The sequence below is a fragment of the Trematomus bernacchii genome, unplaced genomic scaffold (assembly GCF_902827165.1).
Source record: "Trematomus bernacchii unplaced genomic scaffold, fTreBer1.1, whole genome shotgun sequence".
Classification (NCBI taxonomy): Eukaryota; Metazoa; Chordata; class Actinopteri; order Perciformes; family Nototheniidae; genus Trematomus; species Trematomus bernacchii.
In genome coordinates, this window is record NW_022987564.1 from 16,244,125 (window position 1) to 16,265,635 (window position 21,511).

Consider the following 21,511-nt stretch of genomic DNA (forward strand, 5'->3'; position numbering starts at 1 on the left):
CTACAGGCCTGTTATATAACGGAGGATTCATTACAACACACTGTACAGGGTTAGGTGAGTTAGCAGGGCTGTTGTACTACTTAACCCATTAAAAGGCCGACATATTCAGACTAAAGGAAAAATCGAATTGGTAACACCTCAAAACTGCTTTAAAAACTAACACAAACACAACCTGCATAGCTACAGATTAGTCACTGTCTGCCCCATGTCATGGCGGTCTTATGATAAAACGTCCTTGGGAGTATTTCTCTTTTGTCCAACCATGATGTGTTTCAGATGGTCTCTTAAATCTCCTCTGACAGATGGATAGATGTACTACTGCAGCGCTGTAAGTATGAAATAGATCTCTTAAGTAGTGGGATGAAAATGTCAGGTCTAGGGGGAGAAAACAATTCAACTCCTGAAGCACACTCGTTTAAAATCATCTTGAAGAAGTACTTTTTATTAAAAGGCAAAACTTAAACCAGCTTGCATGAGGAGCCTCCAAGTGTTTGTTCTGGTAAGGAAATAGTCATTAACATAAATTATTATTGACATTAGGGTCATATTGAAAACACATTAGCGATTGACATTTTGGGAAATATGCATTTTCTCTTATTCAGTAATAAGATGAGCAGACTGCTGCTTTAAATAATTAAAGTTTCTTGGTTTTAGTAAAAAAAATGTAATCTTTTAATTTGTTGTTATCAACAAATGCTCATTAGTTGACTGGAGTTATAAAATATATATTAAGTTAATATTAAGTTGAATGTTATGTTATAATGTTGCTTCAGCAAGTTTGGTTTGAATGGAGTTAATTTTATAGTCATTTTCCTGATTCATGATTATGTGTCTTGTTATTACATTTACATAATATCTGAAATAAAGCTGACAAAGTTCACATAGCAATGCTTTTCTATACAGTTACCTTGTTTCCTGAATATCCTGTGGGTGTTTGTCTTCAGTAATTGTTTAAATAAATACATTATATGTCTATTTGTATTATAAAAGATGCTCAAATCAGGTGAGAATGTGATAAATACAAGATTTGTTGAATAAGCAGACATCCTATTCTTATCTACAGTATATGCTGGTGGGAGGATGGACAATGTAACTACACTTAATCATTATAACATTTTTCAGACGTTATGATCTTAAAAAAACGGACAGAAAAACGTTGGTTCAGAATGTGATGTTTATATAATGGTTGTAGTAAACTATTTATATATGTGGGTAAATTATTAGATGTTTTCTTGTTTTTCCAAATCATTGTTTTTTTATTGCAAGTGCTCCAATTTCAAGCTAGTTCTGTTAAGTATTTTAAAACGTGTAGAGTTGTTTGCAGGTATTATTTAAAAACTTTAAAGTGATGTAACGTTTAGAGAATCATGCAGTATGTACTGTAGCAGAATGTGCACTGCGGTATATAATCACACCAGCAGGTTTACAGCACAGATGGAGGGTTTAAAGAGTAGCCACCTGAGACAATGCTCTGTGCTAACAAGTCAATTTGCAATGGGTTGTCGTCTCATCTGGCCTGTTTAATGCACGCACGCACGCACGCACGCAAATGCAAAGCTATGTTTGAAGTTGGAGACAAAAGCGTGTCTGAACTGAAAGCCTGTTACATAACTGAGGATCTATTACCACTCACTGTACAGGGTTATGTGAGTTACCAGGGCAGTTGTTGTACTCCTTCACCCATTCAATGGCCTATATGTTAAGATTAAATGAAATATCTAATTTGTAGGGGGCCCCATTATGGTTATTTGAAGGTTCATATTTGTATTTTGTGCCTCTACTGTGACATGTTTACATGCTGCAGCACCTCTTTTCTCTGTCTGGAACCAGACTACAGTGTCTTTTCTGCAAAGCTAAGTCTACTTCAAGACTAGATTTTAAGCCACAACATGTTAGTTGGTCCCACAACATTAAAACCAGCTGAACACAGTTTATGACCAATCTTTTGTCAGCTAAAGTCTGACAGATGATCAACATTTCAACTAATCAGAAATCTATCCAATTGTCCGACAGATCAATGATCGTTCAGGCATAATTCAGGTTTTGTGTCTTAAAAACATTGTGACACCATGACGTCAGTTTGTTATGCACGGATAATGAAAAAGCACGTTGCGAATAACCTGTATTTGACCAAAGATAAGGGCTGCTTGTAGGTTTACATTACACATCTATTCTGTCTGAAGCAAAGAGGAATGATCATCTCATTAAGACCTTAACCTTTACTGTTCAAGCCTGTTGGATACTGAAAAACACTTAGTTCCTGTAAACACTTCAGGCAATACATTAGAGTTAGAAATATATCCAAACCGGCAGTAAAATACCAGTGGATCAATCATTTCAAAGCTCTATTTTCTTCAACATTATCCCTTTGTACTACGACATCACTTTAAACTGTAGTTGGGTCTGTGTCCACATTTGTATTATGTGTGTACGTTTAGACTATGTACCAACACTTGCGTGATAAACTGTGAACACAACAGTGATGAAATTAAAGCTGTGAAATTGTCTTTTGGTTTGATTCAGAAACACAAAGATAAGACAGATATAGAGATAGAGAGACATAGAGATAGAGACATAGATAGAGATAGAGAGAGAGACAAAACATATTAAATCACACAAAAGAAAAACTGCAGCTTAAATAAATACACCCTGAATTATGTACCAAGAACTAAATCAAGTATGTGTACTATTTTTTTATTGTGCACATATCTCTTCAGACTTTATGGACCTGGCTTGGGAGCAGTATGCACTGTAAATCTCACTTCTCAGAAATACAAATACACTTTTGTATTTCATCCTTTTTTATGGATCTGCCTGAAGAAAACACACTCATACGCACAGATAGAGTCTAATGCACTGTTTTAAGATTCAACAAACTCATAAGCTAAAAGCAACATGTCAGTGTTTTTTGTTTGTTGGCCCTCTACTAAGTTCCTTTCTGATCAAGCTGACTTTAATTGACACTAAGCTTCGATTTGTGGAGGAAAATCTGGGTTTGGAATAAAAATGTCAGGTTTCAATCAAAGTTCACTTCGACCTCATACTGGATTTCAATTTGAAGGCTGTTTTTCAACAGATTTAAATGTTACCACATTATATATACATTCAATAATACCAATATTAAGTCCCTACATGTTCTAAAGATAATCACAAACACAAGTGAATTTAAATGAAGACAACAACTCACCTAGGAAAGCAGAAGGCGACACGGTGCCATTGCTCCGAGAAACCATGACGCTGATGCCAGTCTCCACAAATGGTACGGAGAACTCTACGACCTCAGACCTTTCTTCATTAATGGTGAGAGAACCGATGGCCATGTCAGCCCTGTTGGACACCACCTGGAAGACAGGACACAGGGAGTAATTTAAGGAAGGGTTAACCCTAACCCTAATTCAAGACTATGTAAAGGATATTTTTTACCAGACAAAAATATTTACATTTATTTTTTAGTTAACCTGCATCACCTTATAATCTTTATTCAAATGTTGGAACACATCATAACATTTGTGAGTTATACCCCCTTCTACAAAGCGTGCTGTGCATAGAGGCATGCAGTCTGAGAAAATAAACATCCAAAGTGAAAATACTTCACAGGCTTTGTCAATAATCTGGGGGTACAATGGAGTGAGTTTTTCTTTTGTCTCGGCATGCAGCATGAAACTGGGCCGTGTTCCTCCTCAGAGCTGTACCGACAGCTAAATGAGGCTCAGGTGGTCAGAAGGTGAGGAAGTGAGGGGATTCACAGCTCTGTCATGTTTCACCTGGCAGGAAACAGAGGTTACTTGGCTGCAGCCGAGGGACTGTGGAGGTCAGGGGAGCTGGCTACTGACCAGAAGTTCTGTAGCAGATTAGTCTGAGTCTTGGCCTTGCCCCAAAAGTCTGTGAAGACAAAAGGCTCTGCGGTCCCTGACCAGACACCACTGACACTATCCACCATGCTCTTGGAGTCACAATCCTTAAAGCCATTTTCATTCTTTCACTGTTGACATTTAAATGTTTAGCGTGATTGCTATCACCTGTCAATCATAAAGTGGTGGCACTGAGGTGATATTTTTATCTTTGAAATCTTCTATTGATTGATTTTGGGATAATGCAGGTGGTGTTTTTATCTAGGTTCAGCCATGGCTTTTGCTGAGAGCCGAAGGATGTACTAAGGATATACGTATGTGCTGAATAACACAAAGCTACCAAATAGAAAATTGCCATAGTTAAACGGATAGGTGTGAATAAAATAAACTGGTTGTAATAGGTGGAATAACAGCAAAATAACTCTTAAATTAATGCATTTAAAAAAATCTTTGTAAGCGACATGAAATGCCCCAAAGCTAATGTGTCACCTGAAATTAAGGCTATGTCACTGTTAAGTGCTGCTATGTTGTTGGAAACTGTACTCAAGAAACCCAACAAGCATGTCAAAATGGTTTATGACCAATACATCTCATCTCATCTAATCTTTTCTCCTACATTTTTAAAAGTTGCTGTCGATCAGGCTATGGATCTCAGAGCTTTGAGTGCATGAAGCTTATATTAAATAAATATATTAATATATGTGACCTGCTCTATCGAAATCAGTCGGAAGTGGCAACGGTTCATTTCAAAATAAACGTGGATTTGCGTAAAAAAATAGTTTTTCGGGGTGTTTTGTTTGATTTAAATAAACAAAGTCTTGGCTTTCAGAATATGAAACTTTTATTTCCAAAATCACACGATAAATACATGTTTGAAGCTTGTAAAGGGAAGATGACAGGCACCTCTCACTCGCACTCTGCTCTTCCGCAGCGCCGCTCCCCCTCCCTCCGGCTGAAATTATGAATGTAAGGTGTATAGTAATCATAGATAACACGGCAGGGTCCGTTACAGTTTGTTTTCATCTGATTTCAAATAAACAAAGTCTTGGCTTTCAGAATATTAAACTTGTTTTGGCAAATTCAGATGATAAATACAACTATGAAGCTTGTAACGGCATAATTACAAGCGGAGAACGGAGTAACTTGACGTCACAGCAGGCATAACAACAGCCAGTGTTTCTCGTGAGTGTTTTCCCCGGGAAACAAACACAATACACACAAACGCAAAAATACACAAACACACACACACACACACACACACACTCGCGAGCTTCCCCCAGACCAGTAATCCAACGAAAATATTTTCCCTCCGGACTATTTTGATCATTTGCTCCGCTAATAATCAATCAGATCGATGGATTCCAGAGAAGAGGAAACTTTGAAGGCCTTTTTCTCAAAATGATGACTCGGTGACAGTCATTATATAATGTGACATATTTTGCTTAATATTTGGAGTACAAAAACAATCCTGATATCATTAGAAAGCTAGGAATCTCCTCTTTCCAACAGTGTATACAACTCAAAATGTGTCTTCGGGTCAATGCTACTGATTTCGATAGAGCAGGTCACATATATGAAACACAACTAACTGCTCACTTTATTACCTTAATCAAACAAGTTTCAATTCTCAACACATACATTTAAATTATATAATCATAAGGCAATCATGAAATTAATGTGAACTAACAGCTATCAAAAGGCAGGAAAGAGTGTGTTGAAAAGAATGAATTGCACCATTGAACTTCTCTTAATTAATGCATTAAGATAGTGTTAAACTTTTTAAGTTTACTTTGGGAAATCAATAGTTTGTCTTAGAAGCTTTTGGGGACATTTAAGTATTTCTACGCATAAGTAGACGCATAAGTCACACTTTTCAAACCGTGTGAGATGCTGTTTCTCTGCCTGTCAAAATCAATCAATCTAATAATAGTTATTCCATTAAATAAAAATAGGTCATTTACACTCGGAAAAAAAGCTTAAAACAACACCTGTGACACTCCTATGCTGGGAGTGCTTTTTCGCTGCATAGATTTTCTATTGGGAGCATAAACATATTATATCCGGATGATTCATGGTCTGAGCATGAGAACATTTTTAGGACGTAGGAAATAACTGCCAGATTTGAAAGGCATTCATGTAAGGACTAAGGTCAAAAACTGGTTGAATGACATTTTGAAATACAGCGGAAATGATTATCAAAGCAAAGCCTTTCACTGAAGGTACAAGGAGACAGTAGAAGTCTAATGAGGCAAACATATTATCCTGGGTGAATTTTACTTGTCAGGATGTAAGAGGCAAGCGCACAGGTTATATTTAAACGTTTTTGTGATAACTAGGGGGTGGCTACTAGAACCCATTGAGAATAAAACACTTTATTTCCTGCATTCTGGTGAAATTTCTTTACACATTTCGTCCTGTTCTGCATCAATTTATGTTGAGATTTCTGTATGTCTATATATTAAAATAAAATCAGGCATCAAGTGAAAATGATATATCACTTCATCACCACACATTATTTAGGCAACATTTACTCTCTCTTTTGTCTCCTATTATACTATTTTCAGCCATCTATTATAGGTCTCAGATATATAAAAAACATGTCTATGAAGTGTTTTGCTCAAAATACCAAACAGATCACCCATTCTAGCCATGCCTCATATCCCTCTATTTCAGCCCTGTGGAGCACGCAACAGCTCTCTTCTGTGAAGAGAGAAGTTTCTACCCAGATTCTCAGCTAAATGCTTCCGTGATTAAACGCCATATTCCAATGTTCCAAACCACATCAAGGATTATTTCTGAAACAGTATGGAGCTCAAATGCTTTTTCTCTCACAGGTTTACCAAAAGGTGAGTACCTTTTTATATCCAGCTTTTTTACACATACTCTCTCCAGTACAGCATTAGCTCTGAGTGTTAGCGATGCTTGCTAATGTAAACAAAGACCATATTGCTTCCAAAACACGTTGCGCAGTGTTTCTGATACAGCAATATTTCTGATAGGGCCGTGGGCGTAAAGCCAGCCCACATTTGAGTAATGTTGTCATGACCGCAGCAAATCTGGATCATCTCCCTTGTCTCCCACCCCCGTTTTTAGAGATGTGGGTAAGGAGGAAAGAGAGAGGGTTGTATTTTCTGACACTTTGTGAGTCTCCTGACACACCGGGGACACATATTTATGTATAAAATACATCAAAAAGTGCATTTTGCCTAATAGGTGACCTTTAATATGCAAGTGGCACTTATTCATGTCATTGAATAAATACACTTATCGTTATTTATAAACCCCTTAACTTAAGTTGCTGTGTTTCAGCAAGATGTTTGCTCATCTTCAAAATGTTCTACATATTCAAAACACCCATATCTAGGTTATGGAGGATTTGTAAAGTTTCAATTCTGTCCTACCAAAATATCGGTAGGGACGTATATCTGGGATCTTTATTTGATACTACACAATTGCTAAGAGGAGTTAATACAAATAAATAAAAAATGGTTGAGTTGAGTGATGAAAGCAATGCAAGCGAGAAACCACAATTTTGCTTCTTCTTCTTTTTGTATTGTTAATACAGGTTGCTGGTTTGGATTACTGTTGCAGGTAGAAGGAAACTACGGTGACTACAGCATTTCAGAAAAAACTACCGCATTTCAAAAATTACGGAAAGGGTATTCCTTTAAGCCCCTGTCACACTGTCCCAAAATTGACACCAGATGGACACACGATAAAGGAAATGTTCAAATTTGGCTCTGATCGTAACAACATCGGGCCATTCGTGAGGGCATCTTAAGCCATCGTATGACCACCGGTGGAGTTTCTCAGGCTCCGGCAGCAACTTCGTGAGCGGTGGCAAAATCTTTGGCATGCCAAAAAATTGCCGAAGGAGCTTGCAAAGGTTCATTTTCGTGTTGAAATCGTGTGTCAATTTTGCCTTTCGTAAGGCACTCGTGAGGGCATCTTGTCAAATCGTGTCATCTTCGTCTGATCATCAGTGCCATCGGGCATTTTTCGCCTCACAAAGACAATAGGAAGGAAACAAGAAGCTGCCCGATTGTCTTAGTAAGGCAACACAACTACGTGAAGCCCTCGCAATGCCGTCATGTAGCCATCGTATTATAGTACGATGACATCGAGATGGGACCCCGGTGTGCAATGTTTCCTTGCAGATCGCTTCTCTGGTTGTTTTATTGCACAACAAAATCATGTAAACATATTATGTAAATAACCAAATTTGTTTTCTGTGAAACTGAAAAGGATATTACATTGTTTTTGTTACTTTCGTTGCAGTTGTATGACTTAAATGTAATTTAGGTTAACTTCCTGTTTTATTTTGAAGGTGAGTTTACGCTGTTGACAGGAAGTTGTTGTTGCTATGGAAACAACATGACGGAGAAAACTCAATATCTTCTACATATAAAGACGGAGAAAGTAAAGAACGAAGTCTGAAAATATCAGTGACAATTTTTATTATATACAATCTCAAGTTTCCAAAATGTAAAGTCCCATAGTACTTTAACATAATTGTTTTTGTTACTTTCGTTGCAGTTGTATGTCTTAAATGTAATGTAAATGTTGCCTTCGTGTGTGGTTCGGGCGCCATCGTGTGGCCTTCTGTATAGGCATCGTACTTGCTTTGGCTGTTGCTTTGCGGTTGACCAAGTTCAGGGCCATCTTCGTTCAAAATTCACAATTCCATATTCGTGTGTCCATCTTGTGTCCATTTCTGGACAGTGTGACAGGGGCTTTAGGGAGAACACTTCTTGTTCATGATTGGACAGAGCCAGCCGGAGAAACACTGCTGTAATTGGTTGTTTCGCTGCCAGTCAAGAACTTACGCTTTGTGATTGGTAAGCACCCGACAGCGCCACGTATTTCCTGTTTGGTACTATTCAGCTGTTTCTGCACAAATGTTAAACTGAGCTGGAAAGAATGGAAGAAGAGATGGAAATCTAAAGGGAATATTTTAACAAAGGATATCAGCCTGTCCTCCGCCAAAAAACGACCAAATAGGTTAATTGTTCAGCAGCTTATTACGACCTATAGTCACGTTTTAAAGTTTAACACCTCTAGTGGTCGTGTAAGAAACAACAATTGGCGGCATATGGGCTGGAGGGTCGTATATTCACAAAAAAAAGCCTATATACTACGTCTTTCCCCTATTAATTTCTATTGACGGCAGCGTCCATGTAAAGTTGGCGTCAACCCTCACGGGGTGAAAACAGTATTTCCGGTCTCGAAGTTTTCATAATAAAACCGGAAGTATTCCCCTCACTGTCAAATGATTTTACAGTGATATCTGCAGTATTTATCCACTAAAAAACATCAGTTTATCCTTGTTAATTACACAACATTGATTGGTTTAAATTGTGTATAATGGTTTTGTGTTTTTAACCTTCGATTCGGAGAAACAAATAGTTTTTTCGGAGTTTAGGATGGCCCGAAGACACTACACTACCCATAATCCTCAGCTATTGTTTGGGACTACAACATCCGCTTTGCTTGACAAACCCCGTGATTAGTCCTCAAGCTCTGTGATTGGATGTTGGAGTGGCAGTGCGCCAAGGTTACGCCGAGTGTCAAACAGCTCTTTGAAATTGAATGAAACCACGGCAGACTATCCAAAACTCGACTCGAACGGGTCCAGCCCAGCCCCCAGAACTACATATGCTGGCTAATTGTGTTTCGCAACATGTTCTATGTCACGTCTCTACTGGGAATTGTAGTTTTAAAAGACGTTTTCGTATTTCCCCTAATTAGAAGTTGCCAGTATTAAACTGTGTACACCCCTGGAGGTTTAGGGGATAAGAAACACATTGGTGTTATCAAATTTAAAACATATAATTTATAAATGGGTGAAAATTGCTTGTGTCCATAATGGGAAGCATTACCCACATGACAGCTAAGGTCTGTATAGCTTTATTTAATAGCTGGTCTTATGTCTGTGACCCCTCCTGTTGTTAATTGATAAGCCTGAAACATGCACTTGTCAAGGTTCATCTTAAGATAATATATACTTTATTGATCCCAAGTTTGGAAATGTTTTTGTTACAGCAGCATGTACAACATGCAATTTATTGTTACTTTGTAATTCTACTCCACTACAATTCAGAGGTTAACCTGGTATCTTTACTCCACTACATTTATTTTAGTTACTTTGCAGATTCTGATTAATGATGTGAAATATATACAACCCTTAAAGCAGACTTTAGTTACACCTGAGTAAAATTCAGGGAAGGTGATTGTCAAGTGCCAAAATAAACTATGCAATATATTAGACGTGAAGTAGTTTGTCAGGCTTTATATTTATCTGTAGATACCCCCAAAGCTGTTTTCTTATTCAAAAGAAGACCTTAAAGTATTCTTTAATCTTTAAATAAAGCCTTATTAGTTTGTCTGTTTTGCACATCCTCCTATTAATATCTTTGGATATTCCAAGTAGAGATCACTACAGTATCTTCTTGATATTTTCTATTCTACATTTCTATAATTTATATTAATGGTATTACAATTAAATCATGGTAAAATATGTAAATGTTGTTGTAGTTGGTATCTACCATAGTATTTACATGGAGATAAGCCCCGCCCCCTCTCCAGCGCGGCCTGTTTTAATGATGTGAGTAAACACAGCTGACAGCCGCAGTGAAACTCGAGCGATTAGAGCAATGCGAATATTCGGGGCCTATCTCCATGGAAATACTATACAGTAGATACCAACTACAACAAAATGAACATATTTTATCGTGATTTAATTGTAATACACATTTCAAAATGATGCCGAAGTAACAACATACTGATAACGGTTAGTAAAAACCATGAATTAATGCTTTGACAAGTACGCAGACAAGACGGCAGGCGAAAAACCTTTTAAAATGTGTGTATTCTGAATGGAAATCGGATCGATCTGGCTAAACTAACCTGTATACAGTATGCTCCGTCCAAACCTACAACAACGCAGTGGCGAGCCGTGACTTTTATACCTAGGCCCTCTGACCATGATTTATGATTCGAAAATAATAAAAGTAAGGGTAGACATGTGGATATTATCCGGCTGAACAAAACGTGCATTTATCTAGCAGGTTCGTTCCACAGACCTTGTTTCGAGCTATTTTCCAAAATCCTATGGAGAAATCCCATTGCTTTTTTGTCGAGGGAACCCGAGCGCAGCTTACTTCCGGGTTTTAGGACGCGTCACTGCACCACTTTATACACATGTATAAACCTCACAGCGGGCGGAACTTGTCATAAAGTCCGCGAAAATAAAGCCCACCCATTTAGAGGGAAGATATGATTGGTCAATTGTACTGTCATTTGACATTACTCTCTCATTGAGTTACTATATCTGGCCCTCTGGGAATGTACAGAGGGACCAACAAGCTCTCCCGTCTTCACAGTAACTCGCAGAGACGGCATTTAACCCTTCACATTCCAACAGAAACTGAACAGGCAGATTCGAAGGACTTATTTCTTTGGAAATGTTATTGTAAATACAATTAAATCAAGTTATTTTGGTAAAACTAATGAAAGATTTAACAAAATCTTTTTTTTTTATGTTTTCAAATATTATTTTTTAGAATATCTTAGGCCCTCACAGAGGGCCTAGAGGGCCCTGACGGCTCGCCACTGCAACAACGTCATACAGACAGAAATAAAGCAGCGACTGTATTCACCATGACATAGACAGTGTGTGGTTTGTACTTGTTTAACTTTTGTCCAGTTTCTGAACAGATATGAGGAGCTGTGAGCTCTGTGTGCTAACAGCTAACGGCTGATGTTTTGGGACGTGTTGATGTGGTGATTGGTTGACAGCATGTTGAGGATAACATCATATGTATATCCTTTGTTAAAATATTCCCTTAAGATTTCCATCTCTTCTTCCATTCTTTCCAACTCAGTTTAAAATGTGTGCAGAAACAGCTGAAGAGTAACAAACAGGAAATACGTGGCGCTGTTGGGTGCTGACCAATCACGAAGCGTAATTTCTTGACTTGCAGCGAAAACAACCAATCACAGCAGTGTTTCTCCGGCTGGCTCCGTCCAATCACAAACAAGAAGTATTCTCCCTAAAGCAGTGTTTCTCAAAGTGGGGGGCGTGCGCCCCCCCTGGGGGGCGCAGAGGCAATACAGGGGGGAGAGATCAGGAGGAAAAATGGTTTTGAAAAAAAAATCATAATTAGAAAAATTATTAATATGATACAGTATAGTACAAGTACGTCTGGGTCTCTGTGTTTCATTCAAGCTCGGCTCTGTGTGTGTGTGGAACGAGCCATTTTGTGTGTGTGCGCGAGCGAGAGAGAGAGAGAGAGCGCACCGGCACCGGAGATCGTTGTTGTTAGCTTCTGGTGCTAGCGATCTAGTGGCCGGGTCTCAAACATTTTGGTCACGATTAATGTAAACAATTATTTCCGAGGCACACGTTTATATGATCATTATAGTTATAAAAAAATAAGAGAATAAATTAAAAACAGGTATGAAATACTATATGACAGTAAAAAAAGTGATTTGTAAAAAGAAATAGTAAATCTGTTTACAGTTCTGTTTCAAATGGGTGTTGAGAGAGGTATCCATAGATCTCTTCATTTTGCTCTCAAAGTGCACCAGATTGATGCTTTTAACTTCAATATTTAAAAAAAAATCTTCCCGGGGGAACATGCCCCCGGACCCTCCTATGCTAGGTCCACTCCCCACTTTACCCCTGCTTACACCTATATGCCGTGAGCTGATTATCGAGCCTTCATTGTAACTGTCGCGGGTACACTGTGTATTTGCGTGGGCATTGTTGCAGTAGAAAAAATTCCACTGTAGCGACCGGTACATTCATTGGAAACCCTAAATGTTTGAGCACCTTCTATGAAACGTCAAGCTACCCCACAGCACCCCCAAAAGAAATCTCTGGCGCCGCCACTGAGCCTGCAACCCCGTTTTGAAGAAATGTGCAGTGCAAAACAGGCTCATTGCAGCCACTAATGCTGTGATAAGACACACTTTCTTGCCAAATATCAGCATTTTCTTTCTTTTCATTTGTTTGCACAGATTGCAAAGTGGCAAAGTATTATAACTTATTGTTCTAGCAAAGGGATTGCACAATTGTATTATGTATTTATTTTTTGACCACACAGACTTATGGAGCATTGTTTTATTATCACTGTTCTAGCAAAGCAATGCACACGTTCATATTGATGTATTTTAATAAATGTTAACTTGGCCCATTACGTGACTATTTGTCTTGGGGGGGGCCCGACTTTTTTTTTTCTCCAAAGGGGGGGCCTGACAGAAAAAGTTTGAGAACCACTGCCCTAAAGGAATACCCTTTCCGTAATTTTTTTAATGCGTAGTGTTTTGTGAAATGCTGTAGTGTTTTGTGAAATGTTGTTTTGACTTGCACTTCAGGTCCACCGTAGAAAACAGCCAAGGACAGGACAATGTGAGATACAACAGTATTCACACAGACTCAGCTGGCCCTGTGCACGTATGCTCATCTGCCGCCATAATTAAGCAACTTAATGAGTCACTGACAGAAGCTGGGCTGGAAGCAGCTGGGGACTGAGAGAGAGAGAGACAGCGAGGGAGAGAGAGACAACCTGCATCTCAGAGGCCTCTCTGAGACAGAAGGCTCGTTAGCAACGACATTAGGACTGTTAGCAAATACTGATATTTTTTGTGTTTAGGTGATGTTAACACACATAACCAGACAAATCTTCACTCACACAAACACATTTTGACCTGAGAATATCTTTGTCAATAGTTGTGATGGTAAAATATGATGCCAAACATAAAATATGACATGCATTACTAGGTAATATGTATTAGCACCACCTCAAGCATCCACTTTTACCGTCCACTTTTATATGCAGTAGTTCACTCTAGTACAGACCTGGGTAGTGATGGGGAGTTTAATTGTTGTTATATGGGAGTGAGCTATTTTCCGAACAATGATCTAAACATAAGTCTTAAACAACCCCTTGAAAGCATTGGAAATAAATGTCCTCACTGAATTGGTCACCAACTGAACATGGTCCTCACATATAGAGTAGGACAATCACACAAACACACATAGACAATGTGCATGCCCTGTCTAACCCCATGTTAAACCAACTTCATTAATCCAGGCACCAGAGGGGGATTGGCATTGTGGAAACAGCAAAGTGTATGCCACACACACACACACACACACACACACACACACACACACACACACACAACAACACACACACACACACACACACACACACACACACACACACACACACACACACACCACACACACACACCACACACACACACACACACACACACACACACACACACACACACACACACACACACACACACACACACACACACACACACACACACACTCCTTGTCTTCCTCTCTCTCCAAGTTTCTCCAGCACTAATCTTTCTAAAAGCCTCCTACCATATTTTCTCTCTCCTTCAATTCAGGTCCATTCCTCTCTTGTTGGGTCGGGTTTTAAAGGATTTGAAGCAGGATGAAAAGAATTTCACAGGAGCCCTCAAATCAAACCACCTTTTTGTAATCACAACAAGAAGGGAAAAACAGGCTACAAAAAAAAAGACGATGTTACTGTACAGGAAACCTAGAGAAGAAAAACACAGCTATAGTAATCTTATTGAGAAACACACCAAACAATATCACGGTGTGTTTGTGATTTGGGCTGCTGAACTTTAGAATGTATTCTCAGACGGAAAGCCGTCTGCAACCTTATTCAAGTCCCATTGGAACAAACATTTGTATAAACCTATACATGTAATCTATCACCCATGTTGCTGTGACTGGGATGTTCATGTGTTTTCTGCACATTTTAACAGGATCATTTTCTCATGTTTTCTGTAGTTTTAAAGGAATAGTTCTACATTTATGTGTTAAAACCTGTTAAACCCCATGCCCCCGCCCACGGGGACAAAACACAACAATATTCACGAAACTGTGTCTCAGGGCTTCTTAACATTTAACAACCTATTAATGTGTCATAGAGAAAGAAACTCAGCTAACTGACGATATGAACAATTTTTACTACTGTTTTTGATGCATTACTTTACTTGAGGGGACACAGACTGCTTAAGTAATGGTAAGGTAATCATTAGGTAATGGGTAACAACTCTTTTTGATGCATTACTTTACTTGAGGGGACACAAACTGCTTAAGTAATTGTAAGGTAATCATTAGGTAATGGGTAACTACTCTTTTTGTATGCATTACTTAAGTTTACCATACCCAAACTGCCTAAGTAATGGTAAGGTAAGTAATGATGACCTAAGCAGTAACACGTGAGTCGGATCCACATCCACCAGTCGATCCAGTGTGGGACCCAAGCCAGCCGAAGATGGCCGGTTTAAAGTGCCCTGCTGCAGCGGACCATTGCTTCAATCAAAGTCACCCAGGAACTCCTCATTAACTAAGGTACATTATTAATGCAGTCATTAATACAGTACCCCCCAGTCTGTTTACTAGTAACAATCCATCAGTTCTTCAATCAAAGTAACTCATTAACTAACCATGAACGAATCATTCATTAATACAGTACCCCCCAGTCTGTTTACCAGTAACTAACCATCAGTTCTTCAATCACAGTCACTCAGGAACTCCTCATTAACTAACCATTAACGAATCATTCATTAATACAGTAACCCCCCAGTCTGTTTACCAGTAACCAGAGGTGGGGACTCGAGTCACATGACTTGACTCGAGTGAGACTCGAGTCGCATATTTTTTGACTTGAGACTTGCTTGACTAACATTGATAAAAGACTTGACTTGACTTTGACTTGGTATTCATGACTTGAGACTTGACTTAAGCTTGAGACAGATGACTTGAAAGGACTTGTCTGTTTAAAATTAAATATTTGCGTTTGTTTTTGTAGTGAGATATTACGTTTAGTTTTTTTCGAAAAAACGTGATTGGGTGATTATAGCGCCATGTGCGCAAACCTGGCAACCCACTAGACGGCAGGAGCGTCAGTTAACATGGCAGCGGCTAGCGTTACTCCAAAAATAGTGAAGTTTGGATTCAAGGATTATGTTGTCAATGACGCTAATAAGAAGAGAACAGCGGTATGCAGGGTCTGCAGCATAAAGATCAGTGACACGACCACCAAAACATCTAACTTCATTCGTCACTACAAAAAAACCCACAGAGAAAGGTGCGTGAATGTGTTGTGTTAGCTAGAAAGCTAACGTTAAGTTTAAGCTACGTTAGACTTGGTTAAAATGGATTAAGCAAAGAGAAGACAAAACGGTAAATGAACACTAGAACCGCCAAGGGATTCATTTGTACTAACCCTGATACTGATGGGCTGTCAGGAGAGAGAGAGAGAGAGAGAGAGAGAGAGAGAGAGAGAGAGAGGAGAGAGAGAGAGAGAGAGGAGAGAGAGAGAGAGAGAGAGAGAGAGAGAGAGAGAGAGAGAGAGAGAGAGAGAGAGAGAGAGAGAGAGAGAGAGAGAGAGAGAGGAAAAGAGATGCCTCGTTTATTTCCCCTGTGTTATTATCAGAAGTTACTGTACATTTTTGAATAATGTAGTTCATCTACTTTTAGTAGTTTGTTTAAATGTTTTAATTATGTTGTTTTTGTTTGTAGAAGTGCATCATTCCTTGATTTATTGTAAAATGAATCTGAACTTTTTGATCTGTTATGATGATAAACTGAAGCAATTTCTAAATTAACCCAATTAACTGAGTTTTAAATCGTCCTACTTAGTTTATAAGGAAATTATGAAGAGGAACAAATTAAATGATTTGAAAATGATATCTATGTAGGTGCTGATGCTGTTGGCGGTTCTAGTGTTAACAGAAATTTTAATTAAATATGTGTAATGGCAAATGCCATATATGATTTTCTTACCTGGAATTCTGCCTTTTTGAACAGACTTTTTGATTGAGTCCTAGCTATATTGTCTGCAGTTCTAGGGTTAATATTAATCTAATATGATTTTCATCGGTCTAAATTAGATTTCAAATGATTAACTGTGTATGTAATGAAGATCATAGTGTGGGTTAAATCCATTTTCATAACCACTGTCTTTTAACTGATTTAAATGCGGAAACTGGGCTTATTCATCAGAATTTCGTATGACTTGACTTGACTTGACCTGAGCAATGACTTGACTTGACTTGCTTGACTCTCACCACAGTGACTTGGGACTTGCTTGATACTTGTAGGTCAAGACTTGAGACTTGCTCATGACTTGCACATGTAGGACTTACTCCCACCTCTGCCAGTATCTAACCATCAGTTCTTCAATCGCAGTCACTCAGGAACTCCTCATTGACTAACCATTAAGCCTTCCCCCCGGTACCGGGCGGATAAACGCGTCATTTGCAGGAAACAACGTCTAAGGAATCTTAATATTGAATAAAACTATGAATGTGTTATATCCATGTAACGGGAAGAAACTCAGCTAACTGATCTTTTTAATTTTTTTTTTCAAAAAAAACCCACAATGCTAGCACTCAGCCTCTGAATTAGCCTCGATCGAAAAAACGGGACCGACAAAGGCACATAAACTCACTCAGAACTCCCTTATTACTTATCCTAGATGCACAACCAAACACTATTTTTTGGTGTCCTGGAGACACTGAATCTAACGGTGCCCACCTCAACACTCAGTGATAAACATTCGCGACGCTATCAACGAAAGCGTACATCATCACATGTGGAGCCAAGAAGCTAAACATATAAATATGGCTTACCTTGGTCAAAAGTGGTCTTCAATGGCATTAAAACGATAAAAAAACGATGCTGCAGTTAATCCATAGGTTCATCCTATGTGTCTGTGCCTTCTTTGAAATTATTTCTGATAATCCATAAGCAATACAACTGCGTTTTAGTTTCCAAACTCCAGAAGGAGACATTCCTCCAGTTTAGTTTCGCTTTCCACACGCGAAGCGGCAACATTTTTTCTTTACAATGTGTGTCTATGTGAGTATCCTCCTTCAATTCTATTGGCTCTAACGGTCACAAGGGTATGTCAACCAACCAGATCGAGCAAGGGGGGCCAGAGATAGGTCAAATCCACCCAAATGACCCCAGATGGCCCAGTTTTTGGCTAAATCTCTCTAAAAAGGTCAAATTTCACTTGTTTTGCATCAATCTTGATACAGGGTACTTATTATATGTTGTACTTTGGATTCCTAAAGCTTTTAGTCTACTAACCCATCATCCAAGGGTAGTTTTCACTATCTGTAAAAAATAATTTTTGGACGGACACTATAATTTACAGTTTTTTACTATGTAAAATCTGAATTTTCTTTAAAATAAAAAACATTTATATTGATTCTGACACTTCTACATCCAACTCACAGGTTTATCATTACTTTGAGAAAAGATTATTAATTTAACCCTTTTAGAAGGGAAGATATGGTCATTTGTTCTGGGAATGTCATTTTCGAGCCTGAGACCTGAAAAACAGGCTCAGAGTGGAACAGGTTATCTAGTCGTTCCTTATTCACTACTCAGTAACTAAGCACATTTTGTGTACCTTATTGTAATTTACTGGGCCAAAACGGCAAATATGTCTTACCTTTGCTGTTTTCTGATCAAAAGTTGTGATCAATGGCATTAAAATGCATATAAACACTGCTGAAGGTTAATCAAAAGTCTCTGTGTCACTTTGAAATGATTACTGATAATCCATCGTAATATTTATGGCAATAAGCCTAGTTTTCAGTTTTCAGTTTTCAGAGCGTAACGTAGCTTTCGGTTTGGGAAAACTGCGTGCGCATCACTCTCACTCCTCAATGGTAACGTGTAGGTGGATTTAGGAACTTCCCCTCGATTCTATTGGCTCTAACGGTTCAAAAGAGGTGTCAATCACCAAAATCGACCAATGGGTTCCAGAGATATGGCAAATACATCCAAATGACCCCAGAGGTGGGTTTTTTTTTCTAAACCTCTCTAAAAAGGTCAAATGTCACTTGTTTTGCATCAATCTTGATACAGGGTACTTATCATATGTTATAGTTTGGATTCCTAAAGCTTTTAGTCTACTATCCCATCATTCAAGGTTGGTTTTCACTATAAATAATGGTTTTGTTTGGACGGAAACTATAATTTAAATTTCTTTTTGATTGATTCTGACTTTTCTACATCCAACTCACAGGTATATCATTGCTTTGAGAAAAAAGATTATTAATTTACCTCTTTTAGAAGTGAAGATATAGTCATTTGTTCTGGGAATGTCATTTTCGAGCCTGAGACCTGAAAAACAGGCTTGGGGCTTTTAAAAGCATATGTCTCTATCAAATTCAGTCTGATGGACCCCTAAACTCATTTGAAGTTATATACATGGTGGGAAAGAGTACATTCTTAGCTTTCCAATATTAACCCTACTGGTTTTGTTCTCCAAATAGTCAGCAAAATATTTCACAATAAATGATGACTGTTATCAACAAACCTTTCTGAGAAAAAGGTCTTCAAAGATGGCTGATAATTCATTGTAATATGGGGCTTAATGCTTTATACTGTACACCTTCACCTAGGACCACCACTAGATTAGCTATGAACCCTAAATCTTTATTTGTTTATAATAAAAATGATGTTAGCAGACTGTCCCTCTCCCAACGGGATGGCCACCTATTGTATGAATTAGGCTAATTTGTTTTTAATGTAGTAGCATTGAGGAAAATAATGTTTCTTACTTTGATGAGGAAATGTCGGGCGTAAGAAATTTGGTGAATGTGTGTATTTCTGTGATGTAAGTATTTTCCGAGGCAACAAGCAAAATAAACACCACCTGTTGTAATGCCTTTAAGTTGCTCCATTTGCCGCTCGTCATCGTACCTTTACAGCCGTTAACACCAAATGTATAATCCGAATTTAACGATTATATTTGAATATTCTAAAAGCAATGGCTTTTAAAGATGACCAAAACACACGTTTTTTTTACATAAATCCGTCGATGCGACCTCTGCCTGATTGTGATAGAGCGGGTTACATTTGCCTTCTTTCAGAAAAATTAGAAGCTTGCAAAAAAAACACAATGTTGCTGTACTGGAACATATAATTAGCTACAATATCTCACTAAGACAAACAAAAATGGGAACAATGTTCTCACTCTGAATATTAAGTGTAGAGATGGAGCCACAGCTATTTAATTGAAATAATGAACTTCAAGTGACATTCCCTATTTGTTTTGTGATGCTAATTTCATGGACAATTAACTTGAAGGCTGAAGATTTGTTGATTGTTTTTTTTGGCTACAATCACTCAAAAAAGCACAATACTAAACAGTTTCATTGCTAGCATAAATCCTATGATTAATCAAATCTAACCTCGACATCTTAGTTTCAGAGCAACCATGCCTAAAATGACTATATTTAAGATCTTTACCTCTCCAACCATGCCGTTCCACTCCCCATCTATGTTCTTCCCATGCCTCCCATTGGTCACCAGGTAGAGGTCATAGGTGAAACCCACTATTTTAGCCAGTCGCTTGAGGACGTCGATGCAGAACCCTTTGCAGCAGTGCTTCATGGGCCCGGCGCCATCCACCACCAAGCTGAGGAGATAATTGGAGAAAAGACAGATAAGTGAGATAGTGAACTTGCATTTTTTTAAGACATAGAGATATTTTATCAGGGGCGCTTTGACCTAGATGGGCTGATTGGCTGTTGCAGAAATTGACAAAGAAGGAGATGTGCCACTTCAGAGGCAGAGGGAGAACAGGAGAGTGAGGAAGGTATGAATTATTGGCTGAAGACTGTGAGTGGTTTGATTCTGACAGTTTGGGCTTTCGTGTTTGGAGAGGCAAGGCTTGACAGGTCAGAAAGCTCACAAGCAACAGGGAAAATAAACAAATTAAACTGCATTTTTGTTCTTGGAAGCCATATTCAATAAAAACATTTTTTTACAATGGCCTTTGAAAGCCTCTTTCCTGTGGGACTTGATGTAATGAACCCTTCACCCTAAACGCATCACAAGCAGTTCACATATACTTGAATCCGAGTGCATTTAGATAACTATCAGTCAAGTGGCTGCTGTGCCCTCCATCAAAGGGCCAACTCCCAATGGACCCCCAGACACTCATGGCAGCTATGGCCCTGTTACCAAGCAACACAACTTGCGCAATTGTTTTTGTATCATAAATACAAACCACGCCGAACATTTCACTCCTCTGTATTTTTACTGCAAATAAAGTTGTGTAATTTAAAAGTTATTTCATTATGCAAATACATTAAATTATTGATATGATATTTTCTTAGATAGTGTTCACCACAAAAATGTATGAAAGCAAGAAACTAACTTGTGATCACGTTTAGGTAAATCCTAATTTCCCATTGAATAAACAATTCAATAACACCCAATAACATTGGGTTTTTGTCTTCAGTGGGAAAGTTAGTTAGTGAAATACTTGATTCTGATTGGTCAATTTGGATATTTCGGAGGTTATTAATACTCACTAACAAGACGCTGCTAAGGATAACATGACCGTTGCTAAGGAGGATATACAGAAAGAAGTCTGGTCGATTTAATGTCGGCTATGGACCACAAAACCACTCAAAATGAGAAAAACTGATACTGAACTGATCTGACGCACTGATATTCTGTACACACTGTGAAGTCCACTGAGACAAATGTAACATTTGTGATATTGGGCTATATAAATAAACATTGATTGATTGATTGAAAAACACCATGGAATACTTTTTGAATATTC

At 38.4% G+C, this 21,511-nt stretch overlaps 1 protein-coding gene across 1 annotated transcript in view; it reads right to left on the minus strand.

The window, feature by feature from the left end:
• grin2da (glutamate receptor, ionotropic, N-methyl D-aspartate 2D, a) overlaps positions 1-21,511 on the minus strand; it is a 227,131-nt gene that overhangs the window by 60,222 nt on the left and 145,398 nt on the right. Inside the window, exons 8-9 of the mRNA XM_034124525.1 lie at positions 20,185-20,353; positions 3,188-3,341 (exon numbers count right to left, since the gene is read on the minus strand). Of these exons, the coding sequence (XP_033980416.1) occupies positions 3,188-3,341; positions 20,185-20,353 (323 nt within the window). The remainder of the gene's footprint in view (positions 1-3,187; positions 3,342-20,184; positions 20,354-21,511) is intronic.